The 19,087-nt window shown below is 43.8% G+C and overlaps 2 protein-coding genes across 4 annotated transcripts in view; one reads left to right on the forward strand and one right to left on the reverse strand.

The window, feature by feature from the left end:
* Positions 1–1,451: 1,451 nt before the first annotated feature.
* LOC120440913 (putative nuclease HARBI1) lies at positions 1,452–7,299 on the reverse strand. The gene is made up of 2 exons (XM_039614431.1): positions 6,433–7,299; positions 1,452–1,655 (listed from the first exon to the last, which is right to left on the reverse strand). The coding sequence occupies exon 1, from the start codon at positions 7,260–7,262 to the stop codon at positions 6,516–6,518; it is 747 nt and encodes a 248-aa protein (XP_039470365.1). The 5' UTR covers positions 7,263–7,299; the 3' UTR covers positions 1,452–1,655; positions 6,433–6,515.
* A 4,968-nt stretch (positions 7,300–12,267) lies between these two features.
* LOC116324943 (solute carrier family 13 member 1-like) overlaps positions 12,268–19,087 on the forward strand; it is a 28,089-nt gene continuing 21,269 nt past the window's right edge. Inside the window, exons 1-2 of one of the 3 annotated variants that reach the window (XM_039614372.1) lie at positions 12,268–13,077; positions 17,067–17,235. In XM_039614372.1, coding sequence (XP_039470306.1) covers positions 17,116–17,235 — 120 coding nt within the window. In that variant the 5' untranslated portion in view covers positions 12,268–13,077; positions 17,067–17,115. Of the gene's footprint in view, positions 13,078–13,885; positions 17,236–19,087 lie in introns of those variants that run through there. The other 2 variants (XM_039614373.1, XM_039614371.1) reach the window with 2 other exon arrangements.

The raw sequence follows: 19,087 nt of genomic DNA on the forward strand, positions 1-19,087 counted from the left end.
ACAGAACCTGTGATGTCCAGACGGTATTCCTCTGGCGTTCTGCTGTGCAAACGTTCTGATGTGGGGATCAACATAGTTGCCAAGGTTTCTGTCTGCTCTTATTTTTCGGGTGTGATCAGGACTATCCTGGAGAAGATGGGCTTGCAGGGGACAGTCACCCCCTTGCAGGCAAGAAAAAAGTGGGATAACCTCAAGGCAAAATACAAAGTATGTTGTTCTCAAGCAGATAAGTCATGAGGACACAAGTTAGTAAATGTACACCTACTAAGAATTGTTGTGGTGTTATCATGTGTTAACTGTCTTGTTTATATTTCCCCTGCCTTTAGGAGTGCAAGTATCCAGGGTCAGGAGAGGGTGTAAGTGGAAAGCCCACTGCTGCCACTTGGCCCTGGTTTGCCCTCATGGACGAGGTAATAGGACAGAGGCCGTCCATGAGGCCCCCTGTCCTACTGTCCACCCTCCCTGAGGACACCCCAGGGCCAAGTTCAGCAGTGGGTGACCAAAGCTGATGAGGGAGACAGCCACCGACAAAAGCAAGGAAGAGGAAACGGGATCAGGATGACGAGCTGCTCAACCTCATCAGGGAGGACATGCAGCAACAAAGGGAGGCTGAGGAGAGAAGGGCGCAGGAGAGCAGGGAGCGAATGGACAGACTTTTTTCAATTCTGGAACATCTGATCCCAAAATGACTGCTGCGCCCCTCTAATTTCCTTTGACAGTTCTGTGACATTTGTGTGTTGAGATGATTGTCCAGGAACCAGACACCTTCTATTTCCTGCATTGCAGATGCTTTCCTTTAAATTATTTTGTTACATTATGCCCTTTGTTTTGGACATTACAAGTCTTGTGCGTATTAAATGGAATCAAACAGTAATAGTCACTGAATCCATTTTATCAACAGGTATTGACATGATGCCAAGTCATAATTACAAATGAACATTCACTCAAAAACAGAGTACATATCAGGAACAACAACAAAAAAACAAATGTGCAAGGCATAAGCAGCATTTGAAGACTACAATATTTGCAGCTTAACCTGAGTGACCTGTTCCCGGACCATTTCTTTCCCAACTCCAATACATGCCAGGAAGTCCCTGGCAGTGTTGCTGGATCTGCTGAAGACAGATCAGACATGGATGGGGTGCTGCAAGTGTGACCTGCGGTTTGTCTCGTCTGGTCAGCGAGTGGAGAATCACACAGGGTGGTCTGCAAAGAGAGCTTAAGGATGCTTCCTCCCACTGTCCACTGCAACGTCCATCCACAGGTTTGCAGGGCTGGCTCTATCGACGGCTGCCGCACCACTAAGATGTCAGAGATATGCAAGCAGGAAATGGTGGATGCTGTATTACAGCTAGTATACTACTCGTGACTGTGTAGCAGACAACAGTTTTGACAAAGTGCCATATGCCACCGGAGAACAGGTTCCTAGACAAATTTGCACTTGCCTGTTAACAGTAGTCGTGGTCTCGTGGTACCTCCTCCAGGGCTGACGCCTCAGATGACAGTTGGTCCCGCCAAGGAGCACCACTGACTGCCTCCAACCCAGCCTCCCCCTCCTCATCCTCTGCTCCATCTTCCTCAGGCTCATCCACTGGGGCCACAATGTCACCGGCACTGAGGCAGATGTTGTGGAGGATGGCACAGGCTGTCACAACCTGTAGTGGTTACAACACACACGGGTGTGTGTGCGTGTATATATGTACATATGTATATATATGTGTATATATATATTAGGGGTGCAACAACACTCGTATCGATATTGAACCGTTCGATACAGTGCTTTCGGTTCGGTTCACATATGTATCGAACAATACAAAATTTTTAATTTATTTTATCAACTTTTCTTCTCAGCGCTCAGTGGATCTGCGTTTGACTACTCCGCCTAGGCTGCACTGTCGAGTGCAGATCCACTGAGTGCAGCGCAAGCTAGCAAGACATAAGTTAAGCTCGTTACAACATGGCAACTGCCTCAACGCTACCCGAAATTGAACCTCCCCCACCCTCATTCAGATCCGGCGTTTGGAACTATTTTGGTTTTCATGTGAAGCATGACCCTGATGGTAAGTGCGTCATGGACAAAAGTAAAACAGTATGTCGGATGTGCCACGCAATGCTCAATTACATTGGTGGGAACTAGTGCGTTAGCGCAGTTAGCTCGTTAACGTGTTGACGCCATCCAGCCTCATGCACGGGGCGATCTGCTGTAATGTTAGTGTCATTTCAACGAGATTAACGCTGACGGCACTAGTGGGAACACAACAAATATGACTGCACATTTACGCCGACATCATCCTAGTGCAAAGACAAGTGGAAGCAGACAAAAACAACAAGCACGCATGCTACAAATTTTACCTGAGTCATTTAGACGGCTGTTAGCACATGATTCTCCTTATGGGGACCTGATATGTTTAATATGCTGCTGAGAATATACCCCAGAAGAAGCGTATAGTATAGCTTTTATTTTTCTAGCTTTCTCTGTAATAAACTCTCTTTTCCAAAGATGAGTGATTTCTCGGTCTGATAGATTTATTTATTTTTTTATTATTTTGTTGTTTCAGCAACATTAAATTTAAAAACTGTACTTTTGTACGGTGGCCCTGAGAGGCAAACGGACTGCAACTTCAGAAAACACTTGCAAAAAGAAAAACGCTGCAAAAAGAAAAACACTTGCAAAAAGAAAAACGCTGCAAAAAGAAAAACGCTGCAAAAGCACACAAGACACAACGGAAATGTTTCTGGGGAGACAATAACCCGACGGACCAGTTGCACGAACCAAAACATGCTAACAAGTGCACTGGGAGACACTTCAAAGAAGTGGAAGTGGGGGGGCCAAAGAGTAAACTTTCAAAAGTAAGTACTGAATATGATGTCACTTATTTATGTGTAAATGTTTAGTAATGAAGAACATTAAAACATTACTGTTGGCCACATGCCGGCAAAGTTATGTGACATTAGCGATGTTTGTACTTTCAGCGTTTACTTGGTTTTAAAGCCTTTACTTTATACGCCGTTCGATAGTTGACCTTAATCTTACAGAGAATCTGATGATTTTGTGGATAATTAAAGTTAGTCATATATCCACAAACACAACAAGCTGAAAGTCAGTGATGCTGCTCGGTTTGCAGTCCTGAATATGACGGCACAAGCAGGATTCACTGCACTGTTAATGTTAGCTATGTTATATTGCTGCCTCTGTTCGGTGGTGTCGAGCCAAACGGACTTTAACGTGTGTTTGAACGAGCTGACGGTTCACTCGTTAAGCTGAAAGAAAGATGCTTTAATCACAGGAGTCACACATGTGTCCACTGTACCATCTGGAACTCTTCTTGTTTAGCACTCGTAATAACACAAACACTAAATCCTCCTTCTCTTGTGCTGTTTTGTAGCAGTGTGTACACCTGAGACTGTCACCTGTCTGTCTGTCCTGCACTCTCTCTCTGTTTCTTTCTCTCTGATTGTGGAATAAAAGTATGAACATGTATTTATAAGTTACACTTGTGTTTGAATCCTGCAGTTTATCACATATTTGATTTCCATGTGTGACGACTGCAAGTGTCCAGAGTGAGGACAGACTGAGGGACCCACTGCTGCACATCATCTGTGAGGCTTTGCACCCCTGATGATCCACCAGGACAAACTCAGCAGTGTGTGAGGAAGAGGAGGAGGAAGAGCCAGCAGCAGCTGACAGATGGAGAGAATAGACAGACTGTTCCCTGTTTGTGAAGGACTGCTAGGAAAGTTTAAAATAACTAATTGTCTGTCCTGAATCAGTCTTATTAGGTAATGTTCAAATAATGTTATCATCCCAGTGTTTTCAGTGTGGGAGAAAGTACTCAGGGTCTTCAAGTTACACACTATGAAAGGCAGCAACAAGTTTAATATTCAGAAACCTAAAGTATGTATCAGCAGCAGAATGGAGCTAAAAATAAATGTTTGTTTCAGTTCTATGAAGCTTTGAGTATTTTGGATTAGTAGCACTGCTGTGTTTGTTGCATCACATTGCTGTAATTGTTTATATGCTTTATATATTCTGAGGTAAGTTGATCTATAGTGTTACATCATATTCTATAAGGATGTTATGTGTTTGTATACTTTCTGCCCAGTTTGACCCATTTAGCAGAAGTCAGCCTGTTTCAGGCTCTGATATCTATTCTGTATGACTTAAAGCAGTTATGACATGGTCTGATTTTCTCACCCAATAAAGGAATATTTCATATATCCTCTACTCTTCATTCTATCAGAAACAGTTATCACAGCTTGTACATTTTCTTTTTACACATATATGTAAGCATTGAGCCAAATTTAGTAATGCCAACATATTAAACGGACAATATTTGTCTCTTATATATAATACATCTGTATATACACTGTCAAAGATACTTGTCTTTGAGTGAAGATTTAAGGTGATAGGAAATATAAATAACTGCAACTTGAATCTTTACTGAAGCTCAGTATTAGACACAGAGTTCACTCACATGAATTTCACTCACATGTGCTGTACCAGTGTACCTGCACATGTGATGTGACAATAAAAGTGATTTGATTTGAGACTTCAAACTCACTGCTGTAACAACTAATAATGATTAATTTAATAACTATAATATTGGCCATATCATATTTACACTGACTTTAGTCTCATGAACAACATTGACTAATTGTTATTTACTATCTTAAAATGTTCAGTACAGATATGAAGCCCAACAATCATGTTTTACAGTCCTGTGGTCTCAGCCTCAGATACTTATTAACTCACACAAAGCTCGTGTAGAAACAAACAAACAAATGAACAAAATATGTTCTCCTTCATTTCTGTCAACCACACGTTTCCAGCTATCATGGTTGCTAGGCAACCTGGGCAGCGCGACAGAGGCTAGACTGTCCCATTTCACAAGCCTCGCACTTCCGGCCTTAGCAGTCTTTGAGTACGCGGCCCTTGAGGACCGTTGAGGCTGCGTACTTTAAGGCTGCAGACCCTGGGCGTTTATCAATATGCGTACTTGTGCGTACTTGCGTTCTCGTGTACTCGTGATACGTCATCAGTCGGAGACCAAGTACTGTTCAATTGGCACGCATCACGCCGAGAACGCGAAAAAGTCCCGGATGTGTTCTCGATCCGCCCATTTTATCGAGCATGCATCGGTGTAGACTTGGGACAGCTATATATCCCAGAATGCATTTCGTCCAAAACTCAACAGCGGACTCCCGGCACATCGCCCCCGCTCGCGGTCTTCTCACTACTCAGGTTAAAGAAACCCCAGCAGCTGTCTATAGTATTGAGTGTCCACTAAAATAGAAATAAAAGCGTTCTAACATCTCACCTGCTTGTTTTTATTAAGGTATGTACACGTATGTACATGTACACTATTTTTATTAATAGAGGTTTCACTACTGAGGTTAAAAATGATATATAAGTCACGTAGATCACTTCTAAATGTTAATGTTTGGTTCATTTCAGTGTTTTATTTGTTCCTGAGTAAACCGGTTTGGCTGTGATTAAAGTTAAGCTTCATAACATGTTACTCACAGTTAAATTAGGAGGGGACGGCAGTAAAAACTCCGGACCTGTGACATCATCACGTACGCTGGTGTTCCGACTGTACATATCACGAGTCCGTGCTCGCGTGCTTGAGAATTGAGAAACGCCCACGAGTCCGTGCTCGCGTTCTCGGCGGGTACGTACTCCCGTGCGTTCTCGGCGAGTACGTACTCACCGAGCACGCGAGTACGTACTCGCGTACTTGGGCATTGATAAACGGCCCCTGAATTGGGATACAGCCATACATACATGTTTTGGTTCGTGCACCTGGTCCGTCAGGTTATTGTCTCCCCAGAAACATTTCCGTTGTGTCTCGTGTGCTTTTGCAGCGTTTTTCTTTTTGCAGCGTTTTTCTTTTTGCAGGTGTTTTTCTTTTTGCAGCGTTTTTCTTTTTGCAGCGTTTTTCTTTTTGCAGGTGTTTTTCTTTTTGCAAGTGTTTTTCTTTTTGCAAGTGTTTTTCTTTTTGCAGCGTTTTTCTTTTTGCAGCGTTTTTCTTTTTGCAAGTGTTTTTCTTTTTGCAGCGTTTTTCTTTTTGCAGGTGTTTTTCTTTTTGCAGCGTTTTTCTTTTTGCAAGTGTTTTCTGAAGTTGCAGTCCGTTTGCCTCTCAGGGCCACCGTACTTTTGAGTTAAAATATATATTTAGAATTTTAATAAATGACAAATTAAAAATGCATGAACATTTTTTTGTATCAAAAAAATATTGAACCGTGACACCAAAGTATCGAACCGAACCGTGAATTTTGTGTATCGTTGCACCCCTAATATATATATATATGTATATGTATATGCACACAAACACACCTATATATGCACATATATGTGTGTAATACACACACACTATTTGCGCACAAACATTATATATTGCAATATTCAGATGTCATTGGGTGGTCACTTACGTGGGGTACAAAGGTGTGGTGCACCTCCAGCGCTTGCAGGAAGATGGCCCTGATCCTCGTTTTCATCATTCAAAACGCACGCTCTATGATTGAGCGTGCCCTGGAATGGTGGCTGTTGAAGCGCTGGGCTCCCACACCTCGGACTGGCCTCTTGTAGGGTGTGATGAGGGGGAGTGGATGTTGGAGGCATGGGTACCCTCCATCTGCAAGGATGAAATGTCCTGGAGGAGGGTAGACTGACTGTACAGTGGGCTGTGGCGGAGCACCCTGAAATCATGCACTGACCCAGGGCAGCCCACGTAGGTGTCAATGAAGCAGCCCTGATGGTCACAAACTGCCTGCAAGATGATAGATGGAAACAGTTTCCTGTTTCTGTAGCACTGACCATCAGGGCCACTTGGACACTTGATGCGGATGTGGCAGCCGTCGATTGCACCCACCGCTTTCAGGAAGGCTCTGTGGCGTGCCAGCCCTGCAAACCCACGGGACACTGCCTCCAGGTCCTCTGGTGTCTTTGGGAGGTGGATGACCTGGTGGCGAATGGCCACCACTTCTTCTGTGACACGGTGGACAATGGTGTGGACAGTAGAATGAGGCATCCCAAACACTCTTGACACCACCCTGTAGGATGCTCCACTTGACAACCAGGAAATGAACACCAGGAGCTCAATTGTGGCACCCCAACCATGGTGCCAATCCTGGTTCAGGAGATTTAGCAACACTGCCAGGGACTCCCTGCTAAGCCAAAAATCGGGCCTCGTGTCCTCCTGGTTAAAGAAACGGTCCAGAACGGGAACACTCAGGTTGATCCTGCAGTATATGGTTCTCATCTGCTTGGAGGAAAGGTGGAATACAACATGAACAGTTATGGTGGAAGGGTATGGTTTCATTTATTTTGAGGGATCCAAGCATTATTCTGATTATTATGCTTATGTGACATGTACTACTGCACTGTGACAATACTTGTGCTTTCATACATATACACTTCATCTGTGTAACTAAGCATGTTTCTGTACTCTAAGGTACCCTGTTTTCAGCTTTGTGACATTTTTACTGCCATTACAGGCACACACATGAGTTACAGGATCCAATTCATGGTCGTAAATGCATACTGCATGTTGTCATATCAGCTTCAGGGACATTTACTTTATGTATTTCTTTAAGATATGGTGACTGTGTACGCATGACTGGCTATTATTCAGTTATTGACATTATCCATTGGACTTAACAGTTGATACTGTTCATTTGGACGTTGCGTTTTCAGTGGGGGACACGTTTTGATCACTCATCCAAGTGACTTCTTCAGTCTCAGCTGACTGCTGGTTTGCCTGGCTGGGATGACTGATGAGCCTAAGGTACCACACATGCCGGCAACGTTGGTGCTGGTTTTGTAGTTCCTCTTGGATTAGAACAGTGCACAGGGCACAGAGCAACATTTCCCAGTCCATTTTTCCAGTCTTCGCACGTGGCGTTAGCAATTGGCAAAAAAGTTGAATTGAGGGCAGACTCGAACGACGGCAGGTTGTCCACAGCTGTTTATATTTTGCGACTCATTGTTTTTTTTTGAATAAAGTTTTGACGGAGAAAAAAAAGGGGGCTGTCCACAGCCACTCACTTCCTCACTACCCGTCCGTCTGAGGACACCGCCTTGTGACGTAGGTAGGTAGTGTCCTTATGAGCATCCTTCCCCTGAATTCAGACACAGCAACTGTTTTTTTTTTCCTTTTTTTTTCTGCGCTTACTGATGACATCACTTGTCTGAACTCTAACCTCCTGGAGCTAGTGAACTACAAAAATTAACTAGAAATGTTTCCAAAAATAAAACACAATTAAATAAGAATAGTCTTTAGAGATTTTCCCAACAATTCAGAAAATCTAAGTTTTATAATTACTTATAGAGCGCAACACAGACCAGCCACTATTATGGATCCAGCGGCATTCACCCCTCCCAAGGAGGTTAAGGAGGTCATAATTGACTCAGCTTCCAGGTTAGTCAACCTATGGCTGGAGCATGAGGGACAGGGATTTCTCAGCTCTGTGGAAGCCAGGCTACAGCAGCTTATTTCCGGTCACCCCTGGCTATTGGACTCACTGCACCCGCTTGTACAGGATTTCATTCTCCATGAACTTCACCATCAACCCCCGCCGCTACCGCTCGCCTCAACGGAGGACGAGCTGTCCGAACCACCGGACGTGGAATTACCCTGCCTGTCGGAGCCATCTCCGAGAAGGGAACAACTTTCGCGCCGCCGGCGCATCACCCCACAGCCGGATGTCGGGACATGTAAACAACTGGTTGTGGTGAGTGAAAAGAACTCTGACTCAAACAATAGGACTATTTTTTTCTGGATTTATTCTCTGTGCAGCAAGTGAGGGAAATGGTGTTTTTCCTGGCTCACCCACGACTGCTGTAAATGAGACTGGTTTTCTTCAGTTAGTCGCCCAGGAGCCCTCACTTCAGTCTGCCACACAACCACCTGTTACACCTCCACCACAATCATCTCCGCTCCCTGTAGCTCAGTCTTCAGCCCCGCTACCTGTAGCTCCATCTGTAGCCGTCCGGCCTGTAGCCCAGTTAGCCGTCCGGCCTGTAGCCCAGTTAGCCGCCCGGCCTGTAGCTCAGTTAGCTGCCCGGCCTGTAGCTCAGTTAGCTGCCCGGCCTGTAGCTCAGTTAGCTGCCCGGCCTGTAGCTCAGCCGCCAACTCCACCACCATTTTCACCTCAACCATTACTTCAGTCGCCCTCAGTTCAGCCTCCCATGTCACCACCAGCTCAGTCCCCTGTCCAGTTGCCGCTAGCTCAGTCCCCTGTCCAGTTGCCGCTAGCTCAGTCCCCTGTTCAGTTGCCACTAGCTCAGCTGTCAGCCCACTCTTTGATTCAGTCACCATCCTCACCGTCTCATCGTAAGCAGGGAACACACTTCACAACAACATTTACTGAGACAGTAATTCCCTCCAGGGCCTTCCCAGAGGCTGGGTGTCAGCCACCAGCCGACTCTGGACCCCTACAGGTTAAGTTGCCAGCACCAGCTGCTTCTCCAGAAAACTCTACTGAGCAGTCTCAGCAGTCATCACCAGCTAAGAGCTCCAGTGAGTTCACCCATCCGCCTCCGTCCTCTGCTGGGTGTGTTGGCAAACACTTTCAGCCCTCTGAGGTTCAGGAGAACTCAGCCAGCATCATGCCACGTCAGCTGGAGGGCCCGAGCAGCCCATCCAGCCTCAAGCTACATTAGCTGGGGGTTCTGGAGAACCCACCCAGCATCATGTCGAGTTAGTCTTGCGTCTTAATAAATAGTGCGTTTGTGTTAGCCCTATACCCCTCCTGATTTATTAGTCTAATAGCCCTTTTCTGCATTATGATTACAGTCTGAATATTACTTTTATAGTATTTCCCCAAACCTCTACACAATAACTCATGTATGGTAATAGTAATGCACAATATAACATATACAATATTTTCCTATACAGAAATTGTTTTACTTTCCCCAAGACAGCAATGCCCCGAGCTAACTTTCCTCTCACATAAGTGATGTGTGATTTCCAACAGGCCTTATGATGCTTGTCTTGCAATATCTGCGTTTTTCTTGATTAGGTGTTCATTAACATACACATTCGTTCCTTTCAACTTTCTTCCTTGCTTCAGTAGCTCTTTTTTCTGCTTCCTATTAACAAATCTTATAATAATGGCAGGTTTTTGATTCTTGTTTTTCCTTGGAAGAGTATGGCACCCCTCAGTGTCCTTACTATCCATTTCAATGCCTTTACTACTGAAAAACGCCATTACCTGTTCTTCCAGGGAGCGCAACTCTTGCTCAGGCGGCTCCCCTCTCTCTTCTGCTGCTGTTCGTGCATATGTCTGGTGCTTGGTTTCCAGACCCGTTACTATTACATCTGTTATTCTCGAATATTGTTCCAACTCTGCCACTCGTACTTCCAACATAGCAATCTTCTTTTCCTTTTCCTCACTTTGCCTTCTTAATTCTTTAATATCCTCAATTGGTTATGTGGTGTTTTTGTCTGTATGTGTTTTTTGGTGCCTCCCTTTTTGTATAGGTAGGCAGGGCAGTGAGTCACTGAACCTGGCACACCTGTTACTCATCAGATGCTTTCTTCAGAAGTGTTCTTTAGGAGCTACCTGACAGAAGACTAGTGTCGGAGTATTGGCATTTTTGGAGAGTTGAAATTTTGCCCCTGCCTGTTGGAGCCCTTGGATTACTTTTGGTGACTGTAAGGAGTTTTGTTTCCTCCCTAGGATTTTGCCTCGACTGGAGGTTTTGGGCTTTAAACAGTGCCAAGTAAGCTCTCCAACTCTCTGTAAAGTTTTAAGCTTTTCTCGGTTAACAGGCAAGACCCTCCTAATTCTCGTCCCTCTCCTTTTTTAGATCGAGTGCACTACCTATGTGTGTTTTCGTCACCAACACGTCCTGGCTCCGCGTCCCCATTCATACACCGTTGTATATATGTTGTCCTTGTAAATACCCCCCATCCCCCCCTCACTGTAAATAAACTGTCTTCACTGCAACTCTGCCTCCGTGCGTTCTGCTTCCTGGGTCCATCTGCATTTGTCATAACGCAATTAAGTTGATTATCAGTTTTTGTTGTTTTGCAATGGTTGTTATTACTTCTGACATAAAGTTCAAAGATTTCTTTATGTCCTCCAGTTCCTCCTCATTGATATTACTTCTTTTAGGCGGCATCTTCTAAATACTTGTGCCCCTTTTGTTCGGTTTTGCCATTTGTCAAGAGATGTACTCTAAGACACTTCTTCAGCTGAGAATCAGAGAGGAGAAACACACAGTTTTACTTGCATGCAAGGGCAGCCACAGAGCACTCACACTTGGAGTGAGGGCTCCGAGACTCGCGCTCTGCCACTGCCCTGGTCTTTATTTATACACAAGAAGAGTAATACGTTTGTTCAGTGGAATGTTGATGCGTGAGCATGTGCGGATATGTGTGTGTGTGTGTGCCAGGAGAGGCTCCTCTACCTGGTACAAAGTGAAACTGCTCATTAAGCTCTTATCTAGCAGGTACTGCTTCTTCCCTGCATGATAACGGGTCACAGTGAATCAAAACAGTCTGAGTTATAAAGAGGTCATCATGCAGTATTCTATCATATGCAAACTTATATTATTAAAAGATTATACTGACTACAATTTTCTATTGACACCATTTTTCACCTTGTGCTTTATTTTCAATAAACCACCTCCACATCTCAGCGAGTGTCTGCACTTCGATCCTCCTTTATTTTTCCCACAAGGCTCATCTCATTCGCCGTGACAGTGACAGGTTTCCAGTGACACCACACGGACCTCGAATCATTAATGAACAGCCTGTGTAATTTTATTTCTTCTGTTGTTCATATTTCATGTAACTCACTGAAGCATTTTAAATCTAAAACAAAGCTTGTATTCGTTTCACTCCTGGTTCTGACTCTTGTAAGTTCATTTGGCTTTGGGTGCTTTGATTTTAAAAGCAGAGGATAATCTTTACTTTTATCTCTAAAAACATATTAATGCTGTTTTCTATTTCTACATTATGAAAGTTAAAATTGAAAATGCTTCCATTTTGCCAAAATTTCATTGCACCAGCTCAAAATGGTATTGAGTTTTTGTGGCTCCCAGCTGCTTGTATGCAAGGGTTGTATGCCTGTTAATGTAATGGCGCCTCATTAGACCATTACCGACCCACCACCAATCCAGTTCAATCAATCAATCAATCAATCAATCAATCAATCAATCTATAAGCGCATTTAAAAACAACACAGGTTGACCAAAGTGCTATACATAGTAACAAAGTAAAAAGTAGAAACAAACACAAACAAAGAACAAAACAAAAACTCAGTCACAATTAAAAGCCAGAGAGTGAAAATGTGTTTTCAGACGGGTCTTAAAAATGTCAAGTGTTGGAGAGATCCTAATTTGAAGAGGCAGACTGTTCCAAAGTTTGTGTGCAGCAATCACAAAGGCCCGGTCTCCTCTGTCTTTTAGCCTTCTTCTAGGGAACACTAGAAGCAACTTTAAGCTGACCTTAGAGTTCTATTTGGAGTATTTTTAGTTAAAAGATCAGAGAGGTATGACGGAGCTAATCGATGCAGACTTAAAAACAAGCACTAAAATCTTAAAACAACTAGTTTACAAGTGTAAACGAGCCAAGGCTAGGGAAATATGGTCGTGTTTACGAGTCCCTGTCAAGAGTCGAACTGCAGCATTCTGAACTAGCTTAAGATGAGAGAGCAGAGCCTGGCTGATACCAAAAAAAAGACTATTACAGTCATTAAGCCTGGATGAAAAAAATGCATGGATCACTTTCTCAAAGTCTGAAAATGACAAAATGTTCTTAGTTTTTGTAAGGGCCCTGAACTGGAAGAAGCTGTCTTTTACAACAGAATTTATTTGTTTCTCAAATGAAAAACTGCTATAAAAGAACATCCATCCATCCATCTTTTTCCAGTAATCCGGGTCTGGGTCGCGGGGGCAGCAGCCCAAGCAGAGAAACCTAGACCTCCCCTCTCCCCAGCCATCCTCCAGCTTGTCCAGGGGAAAACCAAGGCGCTCCAAGGCCTGGGTCTGCCTTGGCATCCTTGTCAGATGCCCGAACCACCTCGACTGGCTCCTTTCGATGTGAAGGAGCACGGACTCGGATGAGGGTAGGAATGTAGATTGACCGGTAAATTGAGATCTTTGCTTTTACACTCAGCTATCTCTGAGACCGGTACAGCGTCCACCTCACTGCAGCTGCAGCACCAATCCGTCTGTCGATCTCCCTTCTCTCATTACTCGTGACCAAGACACAGAGATACTTAAAATCTTCCACTTGGGGCAAGAACTCGTGGGCATTCCACCGTTTTACGGCTGAGGGCCATGGCCAAAGATTTGGAGGTGCTGATTCTCATTCCCACCGCTTCACACTCGGCTACGAACCATTCCAAGGTAAGCTGAAAGCCATCACCCGATGAAGCCAACAGAACCGCATCATCTGCGAAAAGCAGAGATGAGATTCTGATACCACACAAGTAAAAGGCTTCCGCTACTAAGAGCCCCCAAAGACTGCTGGGTCATCCTCTTGGTCCCCAGACTCTGCTTCCTCCACAGAAGACGTGCCAGTGGGATTAACCTCCTAAGACCCGAACTCTTCCACGACATGCATTTTTAATTTCTCTTTGATATTTGGGCTGATTGGGGCCCGATAAATGTAAAAACAAAGAATTACCAGATTTTTTTTTTTACCTTATTTTTGTTTTTATGAAAAATCAGAGCCACATGTGAGGATATCCTTAAAAATTTTGATAGAACAGTAGCAGTATAATGTCCTCGTAAATGGATATCAGGCCCTTGAAGAGCAAAATTGAGTATTTTGGTCTAAATAACCCAAAATGTGATGTCCACATATGTGGACGGCAGGTCCTAGGAGGTTAAGGAGGTCCTCGAAATATTCCTTCCACCGCCCGACAATTTTCTCACTCGAAGTCAGCAGCACTCCACCCGCACTATACACAGTGCAGGTAGAGCACGGCTTTCCCCTCCTGAGTCGCCCGACAGTTTGCCAGAATCTCTTTGAGGCCGTCTAAAAGTCTTCTTCCATGGCATCTCTGAACTCCTCCCACACTTTTAGAGAGTCTGTAGAATTCATTTTAAGAGGAACGTAGATTTGAGAATCATCGGCATAACAGTGAAATGAGATTCCATGTTTCCTGAAAATAGAGCCTAATGGGAGCATGTAAAGGGAAAAGGGTACTGGGCCCAGGATAGATCCTTGAGGGACCCCACATGTAAGGGGGGGTGGATGTGGATGAAGAGCCACCAAACCTGACAGTAAAACTTCTATCAGTCAAAGAGGATCTGAACCATTCAAGTACAGTTCCATTAATGCCCACACAGCTCTCCAGTCTTGATAAGAGAATCCCATGCTGCACTCAGATCTAAAAGCACTAAAATGGCAGAGTTACCAGAGTCAGCAATTAATAAAAGATCATTGAAAACAATAAAAAGCACAGTTTCAGTGATATGTAGCGCTTTGAAACCAGAATAAAATGTTTCTGAGATGGCATTAATTTGACAAAAGCCTGAAGCTGAAGGAAGACAATTTTTCCCAGGATTTTGGAAAGGAAGGGGAGTTTAGAGATTGGCCTAAGATTTGTTTGTTCAGTTACACTAAACAATGTTACAGGCAGCATAGCATTCTCCACGGCTACTCCAGACGTTTTTATATCTGTCACAGATGTGCACCCTGTGCTCAGGGTTAATCTGTATAATGTGTGATAATCACAGGGTGCCAGTCGTGGACCTGCCAATTCTGGTATTCTATGGCAGTGAGCGTAAGGTCCACTAGTTCATAAAAATTACAAACAGAATCGGTGACAAAGGGCAGCCCTGGTGGAGCTCATCACTCAGTATTCCTTCCACTGCCCGACAATTTTCTCAGTCAAGTCAGCAGCACTCCACCGGCACTATACACAGTGCAGCTAGAGGACCCCTTTCCCCTCCTGAGTCGCCTGACAGTTTGCCAGAATCTCTTCAAGGCAGTCCAAAAATCTTCTTCAATGGCCTCTCCGAACTCCTCCCACACCCAAGTTTTTCCTTCAGTCGCATTCCACTTGGCCTGTCGATACCTATCAGCTATCTCCGAAGTCCGACAGGCTAACCAAGCTGGATAGGAATCTTTCTTCAGTCTGGTGGCTGGTGGTTACCACCCCGACAGGCACCAACCACCTTGCGGCCACAGCTCAGTGCAGAGGCTTTGGTAATGGAGGTGCTCAACATGGTCTGGACCGGGGCCTCTGCCAGGCATTCCTAGCGCACCCTCACTATATGTTTAGGCACACCAGGTCTATCCAGTGTCCTCCCCCACCACCTGATCTAACTCACCACCTGGTGGTGATCAGTTGACAGCTCAACCCCTCTCTTTACCCAAGTGTCCAGATGTCTGGTGATACGATTATAAAACCAATCATTGACTCGCAGACTAGGGTGTCCAAGCATCACGTGCATGTATGGACACTTTTATGTTCGAACATGGTGTTCGTTATGGCCAAACTGTGGTTTGCACAGAAGTCCAACAACGAAACACTGCTCGGGTTCAGATCCCGGAGGCTGTTCCACCCAACCACACCCCTCCAGGTCTCACTATCATTGCCCACATGAGCGTTAAAGTCTCCCAGTAGGACAACAGAGACCCCAGGCGGAGCACCCTCCAGCATCCCACCCAGGGACTCCAAGAAGGCTGGGTACTATAAACCCCCACTGAGCCCGCAGACAACAGCACAGGCCCTTGCCAGGCACAGGCTGGCCTGGCTCCAGGGTTTGGCCCCAGTAACCCTATGCTGGGCGGGGTGAACTGTTCCCTTGGTGTTCTACTCATAGGGTCCTTCTGAATCGCTTTTGTCTGGTCCCTCACCCAGGACAAATTTTCCATGGGAAACCCTACCAACGGGCAGAAGCCCCCGGACAACACACAGACAAACCCCTCCACCACGATAAGGTAGCAATTCGCGGAGGAGAGAAATAGGAACAAATAGGGTCTTTTTTTGTGACAGGGTATGTGTAAGAAAGTACTTAAATATAGAATTTAAATTTGTTGTTTTGCTAAGTTATGTGTTATGTGTAGACAAAATAATGATTCATTCCTTGAGTTTGGTGTCTTTTCTATGGTTGAATGATTCATAGGTCAGTGTTGAGTGACTTAACAAACAAAAGCAAACATTCCTCTGAAAATTGTAAGCTACAAGGACTGGACTGAAAGAGCTCTTTAAAAAAAGAAAGTGGCTCCTCAGAGGCAAAATATAAAGAAATCAGGAGTGACTCAAAGAGATTACACAGTACTGTAAAACTCTTATCTGTTAATCCCTTAATGACATTTTCTTGATTAAAGTCTAACTCATAAATTTAAGTGGTTTGGATGCTGTCAGCTCGGTGCACGTTCCATCTGGAAAGTTTGTTTGTGAAAATATTTTCATGAATTTGGTTTAGTCATTAGTCAAGGGTAAAAGGCAACAGGCTATAAACTCAGCTAAACTTTAATGGACCTCTGGGGGTTTCAACATGTGTCTTATTACTCCTGACTACTCAACATGTAATCACATAACAGTCCTTATCATGTTTTTTAATCTAGTGATGATTTTAAATGATGCAGGGTGGCATTCTAGCAAATAAATATTGTGTTTAAAATATTTCACAACAGGATCAAACAAAAAATAAACCCTTAAAAATCAGGACCCGAAACAAGTACAGAAACAGTATCTTATTGCCCACTAGAAGCAACTTATTAAGTCTGTTTATCATTAATAACACACAATGGAGTACACACCACAGATACATATAAATGTTTTGTGAATCGGTGTACTTCCATTATGTGTGAAAAATGATTTCAGTGTTAAACACATTTATAGTTCCAACGAAACTACTAACATTGTCCCTTTCCAGCACCACGCTTGCAATAAATGAAAAGCCTTGTCACATTAACATCTGACCTTTGTCTTAGTGGAGAGATAACCAACAGTTACTAATGAGCTTTTGTATCTTGCTCAAGAAAACTGATATGGAAATGTAAAATGAAGCTTCCAATAGTTGGAGGACTTCCCCAAACTAGTTTCCAGCCTCTCAGTCTTGGTCAATCATTACCCTCTCTAACATATCACAGCCAAATAACTGCAGGGTCACAGCAGGATCCTGCAGAAGAGACGAAAACGATGGGAGACAGGAGGATGCTGACGAAGCTGAGCGAAGCATTGTGGAACTATTACACCCTTCTCCTGATCATCCTCACGCCGCTGCTGCTGCTCCCTCTTCCTCTGGTCATCGGAACAAAGGTGCGTGCACAAATATGATGGGAAATGTATCCCCTCCATAACAGTTTCATTTAATTGAAGTTGCACTGATCAATGTTTGTAAACGGCTCCTATCATTAATTGCAAATTTTGAAAGATGTTGCTACTGCTAGTTTTAATTGTATAGCACACAAACTTTATGATATGATCTAGGTAGGTAGTAGGTTGTAGTTATTGTAGCGGTTTTGTGATGATTTGAACAATCTCTGTGCTTTATTAAGCTTACATTGGCTCTCTATTTGCTTTCCTATCAGCCAGTCATTAATTTGTACTAATATACTTTTTTCTACTCCGAGCACTCTGAGCTATTTTACAGTTTTTCCCCTCACTATAAATACTGCTAACATACCTTTGTACTTGCCAGCTGACCCTAGATCCTTTTCTAAAACTGTCTGCATATAAAAGTCTATATACTCATAAAATGAAAACATAAAATGAGACCTCATGGCCAGTTTTTACAAATTCAGTTAACAAATGACTTGTCCGGGATTGCAAATAAAGCCCAATATCCGATTACAGAAAGTTTGACCTACACTGGAAATAGGTCAAAGAAAACCCTTTGCAGTGCAAAAACAAAATTACTTTAAAAGTACAGCTTGCCAGTGGGATCTTGTTTTTCAGGCTATAATAAGATTTAGTATATTTAGCAAAGTTGGATGTATCGAGACCGGTCTTGGTCTCAAGACCACTTTTACGTGGTCTTGGTCTTGGATCCCTCGGTCTTGTCTTGGTCTTGCTGTTTCGGTCTTGCTGTCTCAGATCGACATAGTGGTAGGGAGATTTGGAGTCAACAGTATCCACAACACACAACGTAACGTTCGATAATGTGTCATGCGCAAAAGCATCAGTTCTAAGAGCCGTGCTTAGAGAGTGCTTTGTAGTGAATCAGAAGAGTCGACTCCTATTGAGTGAAAGCCGGCTCCTCACTTAATTTCCTTTCGCTGCTCAGCTCTCACACAGTGGCTCAGCTATGCTCCAATCCCTCCATATTGTGGCCAATCACATGCGAGGATATTGGATAATATCATTATGTGAAAAACAGAGAGGGTGAGAGACGCAACAGTCAAGTGGAGCATGCGTCTGTCCTCTCAGTAAGTGAGTGAGACAGTAGACAGCGGTGAGGTGGGCTGACACCCGTAAACGAAGCAGCATCTGGCTGCAGTTTAAAGACTTTTTTGTCTCGGTCTCGATCTTGGTCTCATCTCGACTTGGTCTTGGTCTTGTCTTGGTCTCGATACCCTCTGGTCTTGGTATTGTCTTGGTTTAGGCAGTCTTGACTACAAGTCTAATATTTAGTACAGATCAGAACAAGATTATTTCAGGTGAACCTAGAATTGTAGTTAAGGACTGAGGATGATGTGAGAGTTCAAAAAGCATAAAGTCCATGAAGCAGCAAATCAAGTGTACAGCATAAACTGACACGGAGCACATGAGAGAATACCTGAGACAAAGTACAAAGGGGAGACAGCACTATTTTTTTTAAAATGGGGAGCATTCAGGTCGACACATCAGTGAGGAAAAGAGACATGGCTGCATGAGATCGAAGCAATCATGGGTGAGGAAGTAACAATAAATACTAGACACAAACAACAACTAATTACCAAACAAGGAAACTCCAACAGAAAAGTAAACTCTACATAAGGAAAGGACACAAAAGGAAAAGAATGTGAAGTGAAGGGAACCAATAACTTCCGATATGGAAAGTAACTTCAAGAATTCAAGACTGACAAGATCAACAGACAAACTAACAATCAAAACGGAAAACATTACCGTACTATGAAGCAGAACTTGATAATGTGACACCCATAATGCTGGGCCGTGACTGTAAAGCCTG

This window comes from Oreochromis aureus, linkage group 7 (assembly GCF_013358895.1).
Source record: "Oreochromis aureus strain Israel breed Guangdong linkage group 7, ZZ_aureus, whole genome shotgun sequence".
Taxonomy (NCBI): Eukaryota; Metazoa; Chordata; class Actinopteri; order Cichliformes; family Cichlidae; genus Oreochromis; species Oreochromis aureus.